Below are 20,206 nucleotides of genomic sequence, written 5' to 3'. Positions count from 1 at the left end.
ACTCATAATTTAAAAAATAAATAAATAAATAAATAAATAAATAAATAATTGCACTTACACCTCTACTCTGCACTTTGCTTCTTCTGGAATTCAATTAATGGTTCTTGTATGGTAGCACTTATTGTTCTCTGCTTGATATATCGCTTTGCTTGTATTTTTCTCATTTGTAAGTCGCTTTGGATAAAAGCGTCTGCTAAGTGAATAAATGTAAATGTAATGACGACGGTCTTTTATGAGCAACGGTAAGCACAAAATAAAAAGTTATAACACATTACACATAATTGGTTGATTAGATAACTGCACCAAATACACAGGGGTGCCAGTGTTCCTATTAAAGTGGTCAGTATATAAGAATTCATGAAAGAACTGCAGTGCATTAAGAATAATCTTTTTTAAAATGAAAAAACCCCTTTTATATGCAGTTTGTGTCCAAACCTTTGGCCGGCAGTGTCAAAGTCTCTCTCATAATCTAGGTATATCAGCAGACTAGATAAAGAGTGTATGTGTAAGCTTATATACAAACACTATGATCTATACCAGGGGTGGGTAAACCTTTTGACTTGCAGGCCACAATGGGTTCTAAAATTTGACAGAGGGGCCGGGCCAGGAACAGATGGATGGAGTGTTTGTGTGAACTAATATAAATGACATGTAAAAGCCATTACATGAAAGGATTTAGCCTTTAACAGGTAGCAAAGCATGAATATGCAAGGGTCGTTGTACCAATTGTTTTCCAAATGCATTAATTTGATAACACAGTAGAGAAACTCGCATCCAGTTTCAGTGGGAACAGTGTTGTTGATCTCCCTTTTTTGGCAACAACTTACACAAGATGTGAACGCGACACATCTAATCTAACGTAGAAATGGAAGGAGTCTCTAGTGTTAACGAGTGGGTTTTCCACCATGGAAAAGGACTTTTTATCCATTTGCCTTATGAACTTCTATAAAGACGGGAAGGGAAAAAAAAAAGAAAGGCTGATGGAGGAAAATTAAAGTTTGCTAGCACTGCTGTGGTATAAGAGGGACACTTCACGACATGCAGTTATTGGAAAAGAATCAACTTTGTGGTTTCAGCAGTAACTCTGCTTCATCGCACAAGCCTGGCCTGCTGTTTGTTATTTTAGTAAAACAGCAATCCCCACCCCACACCCCCATGAAATAATCCTTATTTATTATATAACTAGGAAGAATCCCGAATAATGCCACACTGAATAACATCATGGAAATTCTTGTAGTCCTTGTTTTTCTCGAGACCTCATCCTGAATACAGCATTTATTAGGAAATAATTAATTCGTCCAGGATATTTATTATCCCCTACTAATCCTCTGGACTACATCCGGACTTTTTACAAGAGTTCCCAATATGCCTCTCAGTCCACTTCAAATTGACCGTCCCAGGGCATGCGGACACGGACAGAGAGCACTATTCCAAGTGGACAACAGGAAGCACACTATTTTCCAATTTAACTGCCATTAAACAAAGCTGATCTCATTAAATCTGTGTGTGTGTGTGTGTGTGTGTGTGTGTGTGTGTGTGTGTGTGTGTGCGTTATGTGCTTCAGTTTTAATTGGACTCAGCAAAGGTGACTATGATAATTGACTTATAATTTAAATCAAAAACACATGGTTTTTTTCCCCTAGGATAGTGCAAATGTGTCACTAAAAGTCGATTGTGATCAGACTCCTGAGATTCTCCAAAAGATTCATCGGGAACATCTGGTACTACGAGTAATACGCTCAAGCAGAACCAAATCCATGGATTAGTGCTTAGCTTTGTAGTAAGTGACTGAAGTAAACGGAGTATGTGTTTGATGTGTGAGTCGACATATTTCATATTTACTTGTATTACTTCATACATCGACTCCCTCCAACTCTAACAGGAACAATTTTTTTTTTCTTTACCATAAACAATGATGGAGATTTGCTTTCTAGTTAAATAATCGTTAAGTATTTTAAGACACACTGCTCAGAACACTAAACTGAATACAGGTGTTATACAATCCACTGCAGACATTTTGAGCAACACTAATGAACCGGGATCAGTGGCCTATAAGGAACACTCGCAACACGCTCCAGTGAAACTTATTATCATTGTCAAAACTTGTGATTTGTCTGCAGGTTAAGACACAGAAAGAAAAACTTGTGAGCGATATTATTTTCCCTTATGGTAACATTAGAACACGGGAGCCATTAGTCCTATAGCCAGCTAAATCAGCTACCATAAGCAGAATTATGGCTTTTCTCTACGAACAACAGACCCGGTGCTTTCTTTAGATAAAACCAAAATAAGGATCCATAATACACAGTTACTCACACTAGCAAGCAATGCGCAAATCAGGTCTGAAATCAAGTGACGAATCCAAAAGCTTGGCTCAATCCTCCTGTGTGATCTGCCGTGTCTTCAGGACACCACTCGCAACTTTAGTTCCTACCTGCAATAAATCTGAGGCTCAAAAATGGAAACTTATAACCGTGGGTTCATTGTAACCCATTATATACATGACTTCCACTCAATAAATGTGTAATGAGACAGGAAGAAAAATCAAGTAGAGATCACGGTGTGAAATGAGCACGCTCTAAAAGAGGACTCTCCAACCCCATGTCGTAGATTTCCTTTTGAATTGCCTTGCAGACATCACCAAATATGAAATTCTCCACTGACTACTGTTATGATGGAGATCGGATGTCTTCAATTGAAGACCGTGCCCAGTGGTGGCGTCTAGCCATATGAACGTTGCCATAGTAACGGTGTCAATTTTAGAAAAAAAAACCCCAAACAAACAAACGAAAAAACGATTAACATGGCAGATGAAGGTATTATATTGTCTATTTGTGAACTTTTTCATCTTGTTACATGGTTAACTTGGTTTTCGTTCAAACATTCGCTCACTCATGTTATCAGAGAACCGGGGTTACGTAAGTAACCTAAAGTTGTTTGGGTCTCAACTGGGGGTTGATGATGCCAGCAAAGCCAAGTCAGAAAAGGTAAAAAAAATTTGTTTAATACACATAAAACTTGATGGTAAAACATTTTAAATGTTGATTTATACATGAATTTTTCAATCATAGCATATCCAATAAAAACAGATCAGGCCAAACCCCGACAGAACCTGTCAGACAGGTGGTAGGCGGAGATTCGTATTTGCCACGTAGTCGATCAACTGCAACTGTAACTCAGCATGTGACTTTTTCTACTCACACCCACGGTCATACTCTTGATTTAAGCTGCGCATCTGGGTTTGATATTGCTTCAATCTCCTCTTTTGACCCCGGCATCTCTGATCATAAGCTCATCGAATTTACTCTCAGTCTACCGGCTCAAAATTCATGCAGTAACACGATGATGTCCTAATACAGACTGTATGGGATGCCAGTCTCTCTCTCTCTCTCTCTCTCTCTCTCTCGCTCTCTCTCTCTCTCACACACACACACACACACACACACACAATTAGACACAATCTATGTTACCCAATCCACCCACTGCCATGTTTTTGGGAGGTAAGAGGAAATTTTTTTTTCCTTCAAAATATTATAACCTCATTTCAGATCAGATACCTTCAAGATCACTGTTCAGCTCTGCTGTGTGGCACATCAATCCTTCAACATGTAGGTGGGGTGGAGTTATGAGGCTTTACCAAAGGTTTTAGAGATTGAGATTTAGTCACAAACACTTTTTAATGCTTTTCATTGGTTAAATATTTGTGAAACCCACAGTTAAATGTAAAGGGTGACCAATAGCATTGTTCTATAAAGAACTTAAAGAAGGAAAAATGACCCAATCTGGAGATTCTAGGTTTCCATATGACAGTGTGTCACATATTGGGAAACTCTGGACTCCACTTCCCATCAGCCACTGCACTGCTCTAGTTGTCACATGACCACCTGCACCTGATTCATGTTTTGGTTAATGAGCACTCATGTGTATATATAGTCCTTGTCTGCACCATTAGCTTGTCTTAGACCCCTGTGTTCCATGTTTCGTGATCTTGTTAGTTTATGTTTAGCGTTGCCACCGTATCATGCCAAGTAGTCCTAGATTCATGTTGTCTATGACTCAGTGTTTTGTTTGTTGTCTTAGTATCTTTGTTCCTCAGTACGTAGCTTCAATAAATGTCATTATCTGCACCTGCTTCTGGCTCAACCTCGAATTGTGACACAGTGGTATTATACAGATGGGTGAGAAATTGAAGGGAAAATTAACAGTGTCTTAATAAACAGTGTTAAGCCACCATGTGTTCCCAGAACAGCTTAAATGTGCCTTGGCATTGATTCTAGAAGTCTCTGGAATTGTACTGCTGGAATGGTACACTATTGTTCCAAAAGATCATCATTTGCTGTCTTGATAATGATGATCTCACATAGACATAACACATTGGTCTAAAATCTCCCATAGATGTTCAACTGGGTTGAGATCAGGTCAGGCCATGACATATCCTTCACATCATTAATCATTCATTGACCCCTTGTGCCCTATGGATGGTGCATTGTCCATTTGTAACAGGATAGAAATGCTTCATCTTAGGAAAAAAGGTGATCACTCAAAACCACTTTATATTGATTTGCAATGACCATTTCCTTTAAGGGGATAAGTGGACCCAAACCATGCCAGAAAAATGCCCTCACCCCTAACTCCTTTCTTAAGGGTGTTCCTTTAATTTGCCACCTATCTGTACATCAATTATGAAAAACATGGCTTCATTTTTATTCAATATATACTTATAAATTAATGTGTAAAACTAAATCCAGTGACTGTCCTAAACATCTGGGGACCTTATGCAAAACTTTATGAAGGGGCCCCTGCCACTGTGCTCATATAATAATTTTATTTATTTATTTTTACAAATTGCACAAGATCTGATCTGTTAGTCACACCAGTTCATGTGTGTGTGCATAAGTTTGTATGTATGAGTTGACAGCAATTTGATTGACAGGAGTGGTTCTTGATGCACAGTTGTTCAAAATAAGGAGATCTACAATTTGATATAAAGAATTTGTGTTTGTGGGAAACATCACATGATATAAAATCCACACACACAAAACAAAATGTGATGGTGCCTCCCAGTGGCCGTTTGGGTTCAAATTGAGCACAGACCTCTGGGGTCAAGAGTCAAACCGGTCCACTGAGTTTTGTTACGATTGGCCTCTCTAAACCTTGTCTAATCGCTGATTATATTAATCTATCATGAATAGATTTATTTATTATAAATATAGAAATTTGCCCCGCTGCTTTGTTTACAGGTGCAGAGAGAACCATGTGTTTGAAATTCAGCTTGGACCTCGTACACACATTGCTGAAGTCTGATACGCTACAGGTTTGTTACCACAGGAATAAGATGCTTTATAAAATAAATCTATATATGTATGAGTTTTTATTTTAATTCTTTTATAGAGGTGATGAATGTATTCATTTAATTACATTGTATTCATTTAATAACCTCTTTAAATAAGATGATCAAATGCTATCCTTGGTTATATTATGTATTTCCATGTCAACATGACACAGGACTTATTTTGTATTTTGACTATGTGCTGTGTGTTTTGTCTAAATCTGTCTGACACCTGGACCAGTAGAAACGCACTGCTTCTCATCAATGTGTATAAATACTTTTGTTTTGCATGAAATAAACCAGAAGTCTCTGTGAACATTCACGTGTGTGTGTGTGTGTGTGTGTGTGTGTGTGCGTGCGTGCGTGCGTGCGTGCGTGCGTGCGTGCGTGCGTGCGTGCGTGCGTGCGTGCGTGTGTGTGTGTGTGTGTTCATTTGGACTCTCCAGGCCTGAACTCTGCGGTAAACCACACTTTCTAGCTCATAGCAGCACAGAACTCAAAGTTAATAGAAGTAATGGTAGAACAGGCTGATAGGGCTGATGGAGATCTGAAGACATAAATATGAGATTCCTGAGATACTTGGAAATCTAACAGAGTGCTACATTAAATAAACGTTTATTAATAGTTAATATATTATATTTCATTTTAAAAAGTGCAGTACATTTTCATGGTTCAGTCAGTACTTTATTTTTGTAATAATGTTCAGGAATATTTGACTTCGAGTGTTTTCATTCAGTATCAGTTTTACAAAACTTCTGCCTGACTTGGTTATTGGTATCAGTAAAATCCACTATCGGTCGATCCCTAGCCCTAGGGTGTATAACAAAAGGCTGCTTTAAACAGTTTTTAACAACTAGCATTTACTCATCACATGTTTTCTGTGCCACTTTTGTTTGCCTGACCAGACATTCACGCAGTGGCTAAAGAGATCGCACCAATTAACGGTGTTGACCTTCTTAAGATCCGTAATATCCTTCTAGAGAAGTGGCTTTGAACACCAGGGCAGACAAATGGCAAGGTAAGACGTTTTCAAAGACACACAGGAACTTTAAATGTAGGCTGAAAACTGAGGAATAATTCCCAAAGCATCTTATCAAACAAAGCAACTAAATCTTTAAAACCCCCATAAAGGCACAGATTATTGAGCGATTATTAGTACCAGTGTTTGTCACTACAGGACCTCCAGTACCAGGACTCTGTGACTGATCTTACTGAGGATCCTGATCTCATGAGGTGAACTAAGAACTCCTCCATTATACTTCACAGCTCTTTTTCCCATCAGAGAAAAGTGTTTTCTATGCACATTTCTTTTCTTCTGTTTTTCAGAGTGGTGTATTTGTTGCAGATGCACCCCGTGGATATGAGGCACGTCTGCTCAGTCCCATCCTGAGTGCAGAGACACAGGTAAATTATTTACCTGTCGCTTCAGCATGTATATGATTTCTTCCAATTTTATACAGTATTAGTGTAATTTAAAGGGCCAGTAGGTAAAATCAAAGATCTAAATTTTACATGTACAGTAACACTGTAATTATTATTTATAACTCCTTCACCCTACCTTCCCTCCAAGCCCATATACATGTATACCTGCCTCCTACAATTTCTGATGGACAGCAGTTTATCGTCATGTTCATTTGCAACTAAACCTTTCATTTACTGGATGAATGAACGTCAGCATTCATTCATACGCCTCGTCCCATATGAGGAAAGTATATCTGGAAAACTAAGCGTCTCAGATTGACCTTTGAACACCGCAGCTGTGCGCTGCTCTGCCTCATTCACCTTGTAGACACCTTGTTATTTTATAATCAATATTTGTCTCTACTGTATGTGTGTAGGCTGCGCGTCTAGTAGCAGATTTGTGTTTGGAGTACGAGGTTCTACGCTATCAAGCGATAAGATTTTATTTTGAATAACACTGGATGCTGGTAATGTGTGTACAGCAAACATACTTTTATTTATATCTGCAGAAATATGACCTAAAACATCATCAGATTTTCACACAAGTCTTAAAAGTAGATAAAGAGAACCCAGTTAAAAAATTAGAAAAAAAGATTGTACTTGGTCATTTATTTATTAAGGAAAATGATCCAATATTACTGTTCATATCTGATAGTGGCAAAAGTATGTGAACATCTAGGATTAGCAGTTAATCTTAAAGTGAAATTAGAGTCAGGTGTCTTCAATCAATGGGATGACGAAGAACAGGGATCTGTAAGAGTCTGATCTTCACAACATGTTTGTGGAAGTGTATCATGGCATGAACAAAGGAGATTCTGAGGATCTCAGAAAAAGGATTGTTAATGCTGATCAGTCTGGAAAAGGTTACAAAACCATCTCTAAAGAGTCTGGACTCCACCAATACATAGACAGTTAGTTTGTGGACAAATGGAGGAAATTCATGACCATTGTTACCCTACCCTGCAGTAGGGTCCAATAAAGATCTCCCCAAAATGAAGATATGTAATAGACTGCGAGGTCACAAAGGAACCCAGGGTAATTTCTAAGCAGCTAAAGGCCCTCTCACATTGGCTAATATTCATGAGTCTACCATCAGAACACTGAACAACAATGGTGTACATGACAGGGTTGCAAGGAGAAAGCCAGTGGTCTCAAAAAGAACTGTCACGGAACGAGACTGGAGGCGGATGCAGGTGCAGGTCACCGTCTTTATTATTTAAACAAGAAACAAAAAACAGATAAACCAACACAGGGAGTGCGGTCTCTACGGACTATACTCACTCTGGTCCCCTAGCTACGACCGCTAGCATGCTACACATTAGCACATACCTGTATACTTCCCTCACTTGACGAACTAAACCGACTTTAATACTGCGCGATGTGCGCAGTCACACGGGGGGGTTTAAATAACAAACCTAATTAAACTAAAACATTAACACCTGGGGCAAATCAAAGACTTAACTCGGTGTCCAAGCGGGAAGTGAACGAAAACAAAAGAGTCACGTGACCAGTCAGCGGCCGTACCGCAGTGCCCTCTGGCGTAATAAGAAGAGTGCTGACCTTCCACAGTCTGCTAAAGATCATGAGGACAAAACAGAAGGATGTTGGAAAAAAAAATTTGTGGATGGATGAGACAAAAATAGAATTTTTGGTTTAAATAAGAAGCGTTATGATTGGAGAAAGGAAAACACTGAATTCCAGCACAAGAACCCCACCCCATCTGTGAAACATGCTGGTGGTAGTATCATGGTTTGGGCCTGTTTTTCTGCATCTGGACCAGGATGGCGATTTCTAAAGGGAAATATCAGGATATCTGTCTGTGAACTGAATCTCAAGAGAAAGTGGGTCATGCAGCAAGACAATGACCCTGAGCACAGGTGTCATTCCAAAGAATGATTAAAGAAAAATAAAGTTCATGTTTTGGAATGGCCAAGTCAAAGTCCTGACCTTAATACAGTAGAAATGTTGTGGAAGAACCTGAAGCAAGCAGTTCATGTGAGGAAACCCACCAAAATCCTAGAGTTGAAGCTATTCTGGACTGAGGAACGGGATAAAATTCCTTCAAGTCGATGTGCAGCACTGATCAACAGTTACCCCAAATGTTTATCTGTACTTAGTGCTGCACAAGGAGCTCACACCGCTTACTGAAAGCAACAGTTCACATACTTTTACCCCTCACAGATATGTAATACTGGATCATTTTTCTCAATAAATAACTGAGCAAGTATAATATTAATATATATTGTTATTGTTATATATTATTATAATATACCAGAGCTTGATGCAGAGCGAGAACTTTCGGCCCCTCATGAAGCATTTGGTGTTAAAGGATCGGTCTGATCAGGTGGAGGAGATGGTTAACTACCTGAACAATCAGATCAGGCAAGTTGTTCCTAAATATCACAGTTTTCACGCTGACCTCACAGTTTTTAAGTTAGACTTTGTTCCAGACTGTTATAGCTCATTTAAAAGCAATTAATCACACTACTTTTTGAGAAACAGGATATTTTATGAGCACCAACATGTTTTCATTTCACAAAAAACTTGCTTTATAAATGTCTCAGATTTGGCATCATGCATCTCTGAGATTACAACAGTCAGTAGAATATCAATAACATTCTATTTCATGATAAAACATTAATTCACATCAGTTTCATTTCTATAAATTACTTCTAACAAGTGATTTATAGAAATGAAACTGATGTGAATTAATGTTTTATTATTAGACATTGCTAGAAAGCAGCTTTACAGAAATCCAGAGAGAGCAAGAGTGCGAGGGGGCGCGCGAAGAAGAGAGAGTGAGAGAACCCTTGGAGAGAGAGAGAGAGAGAGAGAGAGAGAATCCTAGGTGAGACAGAGACACACACACACACAGAGAGAGAGAGAGAGAGAGAGAGAGAGAGAGAGAGAGAATCCTAGGTGAGGGAGAGAGTGAGAAAGAGAGATAGAGAATCCTAGGTGAGACAGAGAGAGAGAACCCTAGGTGAGGGAGAGAAAACCCTTCGAGACGAGAGATGTCTCTCTCTCTCTCGTCTCTCTCTCTCTCCCCCCCAGCCCGGTTATGTCTTGATGTCCCGGTCAGCGAGGACATGTTTGAGGACAGGGAAAGTCCCTCCGCAGTTCGTTCTCCAGAGAGCAGTTTTACAGATTTTGTTCAGTACGAGGAGACGGAGTCTGATGACCATGCCCCTCTCCAGTCCGATCCTAAACTCCAGCCTGGTTCTCTGGATGCTCCTGTGATGCAGCACTGCCTTGGGCACTTCCAGCACTTTCTGTGCAGACTGCTGGAGCTCTACATCGCCCCGGGTCACACGGGGCGCGGGGCTAACCATGGGGAGGCGGAGTTAACAGAGAGACCTTTGAACATCTGTGTATTTGAACAGAAGGAGTGTGTATCTACGTTAACGGCTGCCAAAATGATTTTATTTAACCAGCGCATATTCAACAGAACATACTCTCACATTTGCATATTATTGTTTAATTGAAAGTTTTCTGATTATTATTCTGGATTTACTTAGTTTTTTAAATTTATATTACTGATTTATTTATTATTTGCTGTTTGTTTTTACTAATCACAGTGTATAATTACTTATAGATGAATATTAACATCACCATCAACAATAATAATTAATATTAATATGATTATTAATGACGTGTGTGTGTGGTGATGGTGATGTCAGACAGCAGCAGTGTGACTCCGCCTCCTCGGTGGCTCGAGTCTCTGATGAACATGTTTCTCTGAGCTGGACTTCAACATCCGCGCCGTCGCTGTCTCCCTCCTCATGGACCTGGTGGGTCTGATGCAGTCCGTCGCCATGGTGACAGAAGAACAGGTGGGCGTGGACGACTCCACCCAGCCGATGAACCCGAGCCAGGGTCGTGTTGCCGTAGTGATCAGGCCACCGCTCACACAGGGGATGTTAAAGTACATCGCTGACAAAACTATCTTCTTCAAGGTGAAACGTTAATCTCGCTTCATTTCTTTCATCCCTCTCTCACGCTTTTCTCCTTCCTCTCTTTCTTTTTTTCTTTATCTGTCTCTCTTCCTCTTCTTTTCCACGGTTTCTCCTGCTTTTTAGCAATTGTGTCCTACCTTTTTTTATTCCTCTACTATGATTTCTTTCTCTTTCGTATTTATTATTTTTATTGTTCCTTTTTTGCTCTTTCTTTCTCTCCAATATTTTTTACGTTTCATTTCACGTTTTTGTTTCAAACTTTTTCTGTCAATCCCTCATGTAGTATGTTTGTCTTTCACTTTTTTCCCTCTTGCTTTCTGCATTTTATTCTTTCTGTTTAATCTTCATTCATCTCTCATTCTCTATCATCTCTCTCTCACACACACGCATATTCTCTCTCTCCCATCCTCTCACACACACACACACATTTTCTCTCTATCAGTCTCTCTCTCCCATCCTCTCTCACCCTCTTCTCTGTCTCTCCTTTTCCTTTACTCTTTGTCATTATTTTATGTCCTTTTTTCCTAATCCATGTTTTTTTTCTTGTTTGATTGTAGTGTAATTGAACCTGGTGTGTTTATAGTATTATCCGAGAGTCTATTGCTGTGGATCTGCTGGTATTAATGCTGCACTCCGTTGTACTCGAGCTCTGAAAGTACAGAACCAGTTTTCCGGCGTTCCGATCTAAAGGCGTTCTGGCTCAGAAATACTGGTGGATACTCTGACAAGGTCATATTTGAGTTTGATAAACATATTAATAAGACTTACATTAATTATTCCTGTGATGCACAGAGAGAAATAATGTATAATCGTCATCCCCTGTCTTCAACTTTGTTCGTAAATATGATCCGTTACAGTGATTTTATCAAATTAGTGAATTTGGGCTAAAATCAGCAGAATTACGTCACAAACCTAAATTATGACACAAAAGCTACATGTCAACAAAGTTGAGTTTCATCACGTAGAAAATAACGTGAAGGGAATTCTGTTTAGCGTTGACCACATGAGCACCGCCATGTCATTGTGATCTCAGGTATGTGTACGTGTGTGTGTGAGAGCTCTCAGGACTGTTCTATCGCACGTCTCCATGAGGGACGTTGTGGTTTTACGAGTTTCAGTACAACGGCTTGCAGCATAAGAGAGTAAGCAAAAGGCAAATTCAGTAGTTTGACTGCTTCAGAGTGGTTAATTTGATTCTTGAGAACAAAAGGATGCTGATGAAGGGAGAGGTTTATTTGTACGTCTCAGACGTTGGCAGGAGGTGTGAGGTAGCCTCTGGTGCTCCGTGAGCTCTGAGGGACTCTGTAGGGATCGTCTCGGGGAGCAGCGTACTCTGCCATGTTGGGTAAACCAGACAGCACACAGCAGCTCAGAGCATGGCAAGAAATCCCCATGTTTTCAATTGCATGCCATTCAGAAGTCTGCTCATCATAACACTCCACTTCATCTATGATGGTAGTGCTGTTCTCTCCTCCAACAACGAACAGGAGATCGTCCAGCACCTCAATGCTGAAGTGGCTGCGTTGGTTGTTCATGGCTGGACCTGGTGTCCACACGTTGGTCTGAGGATTATACACCTCTACATCGCTTAGGTGATTAACACCATCATTTCCCCCGACAGCGTAAACCCATCCTCCATACGCGACCACGCCCAGTCCACACCTTCTGATCATCATGGGGGTGATGAGGGTCCACACTCTCGTCTGAGGACTGTAATACTCCCCCGTGAACAAACACCCGAAAATGTCATACCCTCCACATATGTACACTTTGCCATTCAGTACTGTAGCGCTAGAGCTGCTCCTTCGTCCGTGCATTGGCGCAATCATGCACCACCGATCATTCTCAGGTTCATATCGCTCTACCGTATTCAGATGTTCGAAGCCATTAAATCCTCCCATTGCATAGATACGACTGTCCAGCACACACACGCTCACGTCACACCGGCAATAGTGCATGGAGTGCACCTGAGCCCAGATTCTGGTGATGGGGTCAAACCTTCTCACACTGCAGAGGAAATCCTCACTGTCGATTCCTCCGATGCAGTACACGAAGCCGTTTAGATACACCGTCCCGTGATGGGCAGACGGTGGACTCTCATCGGAGCACGTGACGCATACCCAGCGTGCCGCTCGCGTATCATGCGCTTTTATGGCATTGGTGCGATTCCTTTGGTACCAGCCACCGATGGCCAGCAGAACAGCGCTGGGCAGGCGGAGTCTCGTGAGATCAGAGCTGAGAGAAAGGCTTGGGTTGAGGTCATCAATGCCCATCAGAATGCTGGTGACGATCGGCTTACATGTCATGTCGTCCATCACTAAAACGTTGTTGCTCACATTGTTCATTAGGTAATCGTGCGTCAGTAGCCCCAGACGCACCTTGGGCAGTAACACTCCTATGTGTGCTTTCCGTTTCCATGGCGCATGTTTGATCCACTGTAAGACGGCTTCAAACACCACGCTCTCCTGTTTCACGTTCAGTTCATCCTTCTCGATGATCTCGCTCAACTGCACGACCGTCAGGTCCAGGAAGTCCACAGAGAGGCGCACCATCTCCTCAAAGTTGTGCAAGATAAACCGGAAGGCCTGCTGCTTCAACTTCTCGCAGAAGTAGGAGTGAGCAAAACGCCAGAGGTTAATGCAGTTCTCAGGACACAGCTGAGCCTTCAGGAACGCACAGCACTCGTTCACCAGGCTGCTCACCAACAGATAATCAGCAGCGATCAGCAGCTTACACACGTTTTTCTCTGTGATGTTAACACGTCTTATATACGCGTACTCCACGACCAGCTCCATTATCTCGGTGGAAACGTTAGGGATGCTGTACCTGAGCTTATCAGGAGGGTACCAGCCTTTGGTAAAGAGAACCATGAAATATGGGCTGCAGCTGCACAGGATGTTCTTGTGCACGTGGAACTCGGCGCCATCCACCATGATGACTACATCACAGAGCTTCTTCTCTAACCGCAGCTCATTGATGATGTTGCAAGACATCCCGTCCACCTTCCTCTGCATTCCCTTCTCTTCTTCCTGTTTACTTATTTTCTGTCCAGTTTTTATGCAAGTCAGAGCTACTGAATGTACAACTTTCATCTGAATGTGGATTGTGCTGATGCAGATCAGCTTTTCATCTCGCAATGTTCTGATTCCAAGGTTCCAATTCTAATTCTGTAACCACTGATATATACAGGATGCAGTGAACCTGACAGAAACCTGCAGTTCAGGATCAGTCTCTGTGAAATGCTTTAAAAACAGCTATAAATCCTGCGCATGTCCAAAATGCACACGTCCAGCATAAAGAACCGTTTATTTTCCTGGAAAAAACCCACCTCCCAGGGTGAATTTCCCAAATGGAATTAATTCTACATTAAAATGATTAAATATTGATGATGATGAAATAGTTAATAATGGCTGTATATTTATTTATTTGTTTGTTTGTTTAATAGCTTTATAGATGGAGAGAGATGTATGTTTATACTGAAACATTACATTTCCAGCGTTTTGTTGAGGAAAGTAATAAAAGTATTACTTGTCCACTTTAAGTAACCTTTTAAAACATTTAGCTGTTTTACACCAGAAATAAATTCTGCACTGATGAACACTGCTATAAATTTTGATGCCATGACATTTTAAATGAAATGCTAATAAATGTTCTTTACTTAGTGTGGCCTACATATGTTTTATTACAGATATCATTTTATTACAAAAAGTGTCACAGGATATTGTACCTCATTACACTACACACTCTAAATAACACTTTTCTTCCTGCTACAGAGAGAATTAAGGATGAAGATTTCTAACAAGTTAGATGAATAAATATTTGATCCAAAGAGAGGTGTAGAAAGGAACTATTTCTCACTGTTCTCTAAGAATCATGACCACATGTCTTGAAATTATTTATTGCTATGGATTAAATTTAGATTATTTCCAGGGTAGAGCAGTTTCCCAGGAGGTTAAACCAGTGTTTATTAGAAATTTAGGTTCTTCTTTTCCAGTTCAATAGTTTAATCTGTTTAACTGGCTACACTTTGATTCATGACTATTATTTTTGTATATGCCCTAATAAATATGCTGATCTCATGCGATTGTGTCCCGTCTCTTCACCTCTAAATTACACATTTTTTACACACACACACACACACACACACACACACACACACACACCAGCCCAGATCCCTGAGAGAGAGAATGAAAAAGAACACAGCTTGTTCATATAAGAAAACAAAAATAAGCAACAGGTGTGCTATGTTAATTGTCCATTCCACCACAGTCCCTCTGCAGACTTCCGCTAAACCAACTCCCCACCTGCTACAATAATTAACAATATAACAAACTTGACATACCTGGAATTCCTGAGCTAATGGGAAATAAAACTGTACAACCTATTTATCCCAAACACTTGTTGTGACTCATTGTGAATTTTCATGACCTTCTGTTGATTTCAAATTTTAAATTAAAAAAACCTCAGAAAAAAATGGTCAGACTTTTCGACCGCACGGTATATGTTTATGTAGGACATTTAGACAAGTGTAAATTTTTAATCTTAACGCCTGTAAACTTAGTAAGTTCACAGCAACTCTTTCAACACTGTCAAATACAACATTAATTCTAAATTGTGCAGTTTTGTTAATAAATGAAAATTTATGAATCAAAACAGGGTTGAAAGCTTAAAGAGAATTAAAGCTACACACCTGAGGTTATCTAAATAATTTGCTTCATACGAACTCTATTTTTTATTATTTTGGAGACCATAATTTCAGAGCAGATCAAATTAAAACAAAGCATCTAAGGGAGTTCAAGAAATGTGGAAGCACATGTGACACTACTGACTGAAGTTTATGCTTCACTTGGGTCTATAGAATATATGTGTGCGTATATACACAGTAGACTGAATGGGCATGCGTTTTTATGTTGTGTCTCAGCTGGCATGGATTTAAATGCTGGTTAAATTTAAACCTAGTGTGCAACTGCATAAACCACTTCTAAATCTGAACTTTAATAGGGAAAATCTTATCCCTTGGGTAATACATGACCATTATTGGACCAAAATGGATTTGAAAATCACATTGCGTAGATTCTGTACATAACTCCTTTTGCACCATTCCACACACATTAGCACAGAGCATTTATTTATGCCCACAAAAATAGCATCCGAGCTCAAGAGTGAATTCTTTTAATCCGCCCAACAAAAAAGCATCATGCTAGTGTTATCCAACAAATTACACCTGCAATAACATGAAAATAGAGCTCTTTATGTACAGTAATTATATATACACTAGTTTTTATGGCTGCTGGACAACTGTTCCAGTGTCATCGCCCCATTATTAGAAAGATATTACCTCTCGCCAATGTATGGTCTGGAATTTACTATTGGCTTCATCAGAAACCTAGTGCTGGTCCTAGGCTATATCTTTTGCCTCCCTGCTTGGAAGTCCACAAACTTGTACCTGTTTAACCTGTCTGTGTCTCTTCTCATCTACCTGTGTACTTTACCTGAGCTGTCCTATAACTACGCTTACAACCAGAAGAAACTCAATACTTCACTATGAATGGTTAATCGCTATATCCTCCATGTGAACTTGTACTCTAGCATCCTTTTCATGATGTGGGTAAGTGTGGACCGGTTCTTGTTGCCATGTCACCCCCAGCGAGAACACATCCTGTTGACACTCAAGGCCTCATTGTGCATCACTATACTGAACTGGATCTGGGTAAATGCTCAAATTGCTCCCCTCATAGACTTCATTATCCAGGACTTGGAGGACAATGGCTGGACAGTGTGTTGTGATTTTGCAAGCCTTGGAGTGGCCAGAGTTATTCTGATTTACAGCATAGTGCTCAACATAACTGGATATGTGATGCCCCTGGTGGGTTTGTTTCTATCATCACACCACATGGTTTCTGTTCTCATGAAAAGAGAGGAAATGCATACGACATCCTTCCAAAGGCCTGTAAGAATCGTGGGGCTGTGGCAATCATGTTTCTGGTGCTCTACACACCCATCCATATAATGAGGATTGTGCGTATTGCCTTTCGGCTTCCTGAATTGTCACCGTGCATCGTAGACTTCATCAATTTGGTTTTCGCAGTGACACGGCCAATTGCATAGGCTCAGTGTCATCAACTCAGTATTTTACTTCCTCATGACAGACAGCTTTAAAGAAGCACTGCAAGACACGTGGAGACATGCTAAAAGGATGCTAATGGCTGCACTACAGGCAAGTATGGCCTATCAAGCAAAGACAGCACTTATAACAATTGCCTTGCTTTTAAATCTTACTGTTGTGAATATTTATATATAACATAATAACAGATGGGTGACAAATTAAAGCAAAAACCAATATAAAGTGTCTTAGTAGAACATTGCCAAAAACATTTTCAGTACACCTTGGTGTAGATTTTAAAAGTCTCTAGAACTGTACTGAAGCATTATTCTTCCAAAAGAGATTTACTTCATTTGTTTTGTACCCCGCCTTGTGCACGATGCTTCCTGGGATAGGCTCCAGGTTCCCAGGGACCCTGAAAACGAGTAAGCGGTAGAAGATGGATGGATAGAACATGTGTAGTTACTACTAAACTATGAATAAAAATATGGAGTTTCTTCAATATGATAGTGTTTTCAATAGTTATTTATATTTTTTTTTCCTCCAGTGGAATCCTGTACAAGAAAGCGATAAAAATAATAAAATAAGCACTACTAGTTAATAAAAAACTGGAAGAACAAACATTAAAAAGTAGATTTCTAAAACAAATTTTGTGAAATGAAATAAAGCTGATGTATAGTAAAATTTGCAATTAACCCTGCAAGGAATTGACCTTGTTGAGCTTTGTGAAAGCTACGTGGCATTTCAAATAGTTTACCATTTTGTTCTGTCGTTGTTGTGTTTGCATTTCTAACTACAACTTTATTATCTACACACAAGGAACAAAATGGAAGCGCTTGTTTTTCAATGACCTCTAAACCACTTCATCCTTGCTGCCCTCTGTTTCTGTGATATTTGTGATGGAATTGGCATTAAAACAACTCATTCCAGTCAGACACCATTTGTAATTCTTGGTGTGTGCAAGCAGAAGCTTCATTCATGGTGTTTGAACAGGCAGAGTAACAAAGCAGTGCATTCAGGTCCTCAGAGGGTCTGTCCAGAACAAGACCACAGTAATAATCTGTTACATTTTCACTGGCCATGCACACAGTAAACAGGGACATCAACTATCTTAATGGGTCGGAATGGTTTAACCTCTGGTGCTCTAGAAAACATTATGTGGTTTATCCCAAATGTGTGGATATCTTCCACCATAGTTTGACACAATATGTATCAGGTCTAAAAGCTACCTTCTGGAGAAAAAGCTACATACCTGTATAGTGAAGACAATCTTGAGAATCAACATCACATCACCTTGCACTAGAATGATCAACAATACTGTCAGTATTGGCTCCATATGCAAATATTGAATATAAACAGTGAATTTTGGTTTGGTTGTGACTGATAAAACACTGCATGCTGAGGGGGAGTACCAAATATATATTTTTTTATTTTATTTTATTTTATATATATATATATATATATATATATATATATATATATATATATATATATATATATATATATATATATATATATCCATATCCTTTATGTGGATGCAAAAGTGTGACATAATGGTGTTGTGAGGAGAAACACACTGTATATGCTAATTTGAGGCTGTTCTGAGCATTCATGATTCCCAGGGGATTAGAAAATCCTGTGCCTATGGGCAGGAACCTACACACAGAATACCTCCCCATCCTGCCACTCATGAACCAATGTAGCCTTGAGTGCCCCATTCCACAACTTGTATGACAAACCATATTTTCCTCTCCATACTTTTTTTAATGAGAATGAATAACTGGCTATATATAGCCACTGTTGGAAAGGGGTCAAATGTGCACAATATGCTGGAAAAGAAAAGAATGTGCAGGACCTGTACAACAGTGGGCAGTTTAACTGCTCAGGACAAACAAGCGACTCATGAACAACTATCACAAAACAGAAAAACAGTCGTGGATCATCCAGGTAACCACACACACAGTATTAAGAATCAAGGGTATGTAAATTTTTAAACGGGATAATTTTGATAAATTCAGCTATTATCTTGTCTTGTGGACTATATGTTCTGTGAAATAGCTTATTCAGGACAGAACTAAATATAAAACATGGGATTTTTATGATCCGTCTTATTTTGTTAACATTATTACGTTTTAACAGATATTGCAAGGGGTATGTAAACTTTTGGGCACAACTGAATATATGTATATTTATTTCGGCTTAGTGGTTAGTACGTTTGCCTGGCACCTCTGGGGTTTTCTGCATAAAACCTATTTTCTATAGAAAACCTTGCATACACATGTTTACGCTGTTTATGATTCGTAGAAATCACGATTTTCTTGAAAATGTACGCAGGTAAATCAGCCTCTTCTCCCATCCCGTTATTGACTATAAATATCCTTCAATACAGATTACCTCAGGCATATTTTATTTAATTGTTGTCCCATTCGTTGTGTGAGGTGGTGTTGAAATGGCAGAGAAAAATAATTTAAAAAATACTTCATTTTTGTATGTGACATGAAAGTGGTTGGAGTTGGACAAAAAGGTCCAATTAATGCTTCTGAACCTATACCTAAAAGGGGCCAGCAGGTAAAATACCAGTGACATTAAAAGAGCTTTTTAAAACCTGCACCCACACCAGCCCTTGCTGATTAAGATTGGACACACCTGCTCTAAGACCATCTGCAGAGACAAGGGACTGCATTGTCCTTCTGCAAATAAAATGGTATGATAATGTGGACTCCACACAATGCTAAAAGCACTGTTTATTGCACAGATAGATGACCGTGGCTTGTTGTCCTTAACCACATCGATTTTTCCACCAAAGGTATCAGTTACTTGATTAAAGAATGTAATACAGTCCCCTCCAAAACTATTGGAACTAATTCATTTGTTTGTGCTCTACACCAAAGACATTTGACACTGACTGTTCTGGGGTTTTTCTTCACAACTCTCACAATGTTTCTGCCATCAGCTGCTGCTGTTGTGTACAAGATGACTGAATAAGTCTGCATGATATCATCAAATGTGCTTAATTTTTGCACTTACTGTGGCATTACCAAAAGGAGGGAAACGTTTATCTAAATTTAGTAAATCCAACTACGCCACCCTGGGGGAGAACCAGGGAAATATTCCTAAATAAAGGCATACAAGTTTTACCTAATGGGGCAAAGAACATGAGGGCAAAGAACATGAGAGTACGAATATATAGAGACATGAGTACGAATATAAAAACTACATTTTATTATGACACTTAAGCATCGTTAAAACTAACATATAAATAGAAAATCGCTCTCCAATGAATCACAATAAGGATTTTAAAACGAAGCACTTCTTTAGGCCCAGGCTTGGCAGGAACAAGGCAGGCCAGCTACAGCT

General features: G+C 39.6%; 1 protein-coding gene and 1 pseudogene across 1 annotated transcript; one reads left to right on the top strand and one right to left on the bottom strand.

Annotated features, from left to right (window-relative positions):
* Nucleotides 1-7,978: 7,978 nt before the first annotated feature.
* LOC128630082 (kelch-like protein 10) lies at nt 7,979-14,796 on the bottom strand. Its single transcript, XM_053678624.1, has one exon. It carries the CDS (start codon nt 13,836-13,838, stop codon nt 11,991-11,993), a length of 1,848 nt encoding a protein of 615 aa, XP_053534599.1. The 5' UTR covers nt 13,839-14,796; the 3' UTR covers nt 7,979-11,990.
* Nucleotides 14,797-15,219: 423 nt separating this feature from the next.
* LOC128629960 (succinate receptor 1-like) lies at nt 15,220-17,702 on the top strand (annotated as a pseudogene).
* Nucleotides 17,703-20,206: the final 2,504 nt, after the last annotated feature.

This window comes from Ictalurus punctatus, unplaced genomic scaffold, assembly GCF_001660625.3.
Source record: "Ictalurus punctatus breed USDA103 unplaced genomic scaffold, Coco_2.0 Super-Scaffold_100046, whole genome shotgun sequence".
NCBI classification, from domain to species: domain Eukaryota; kingdom Metazoa; phylum Chordata; class Actinopteri; order Siluriformes; family Ictaluridae; genus Ictalurus; species Ictalurus punctatus.
Note: the sequence above shows the minus strand (reverse complement) of the source record. Positions and strands in the feature narration are given on the sequence as shown.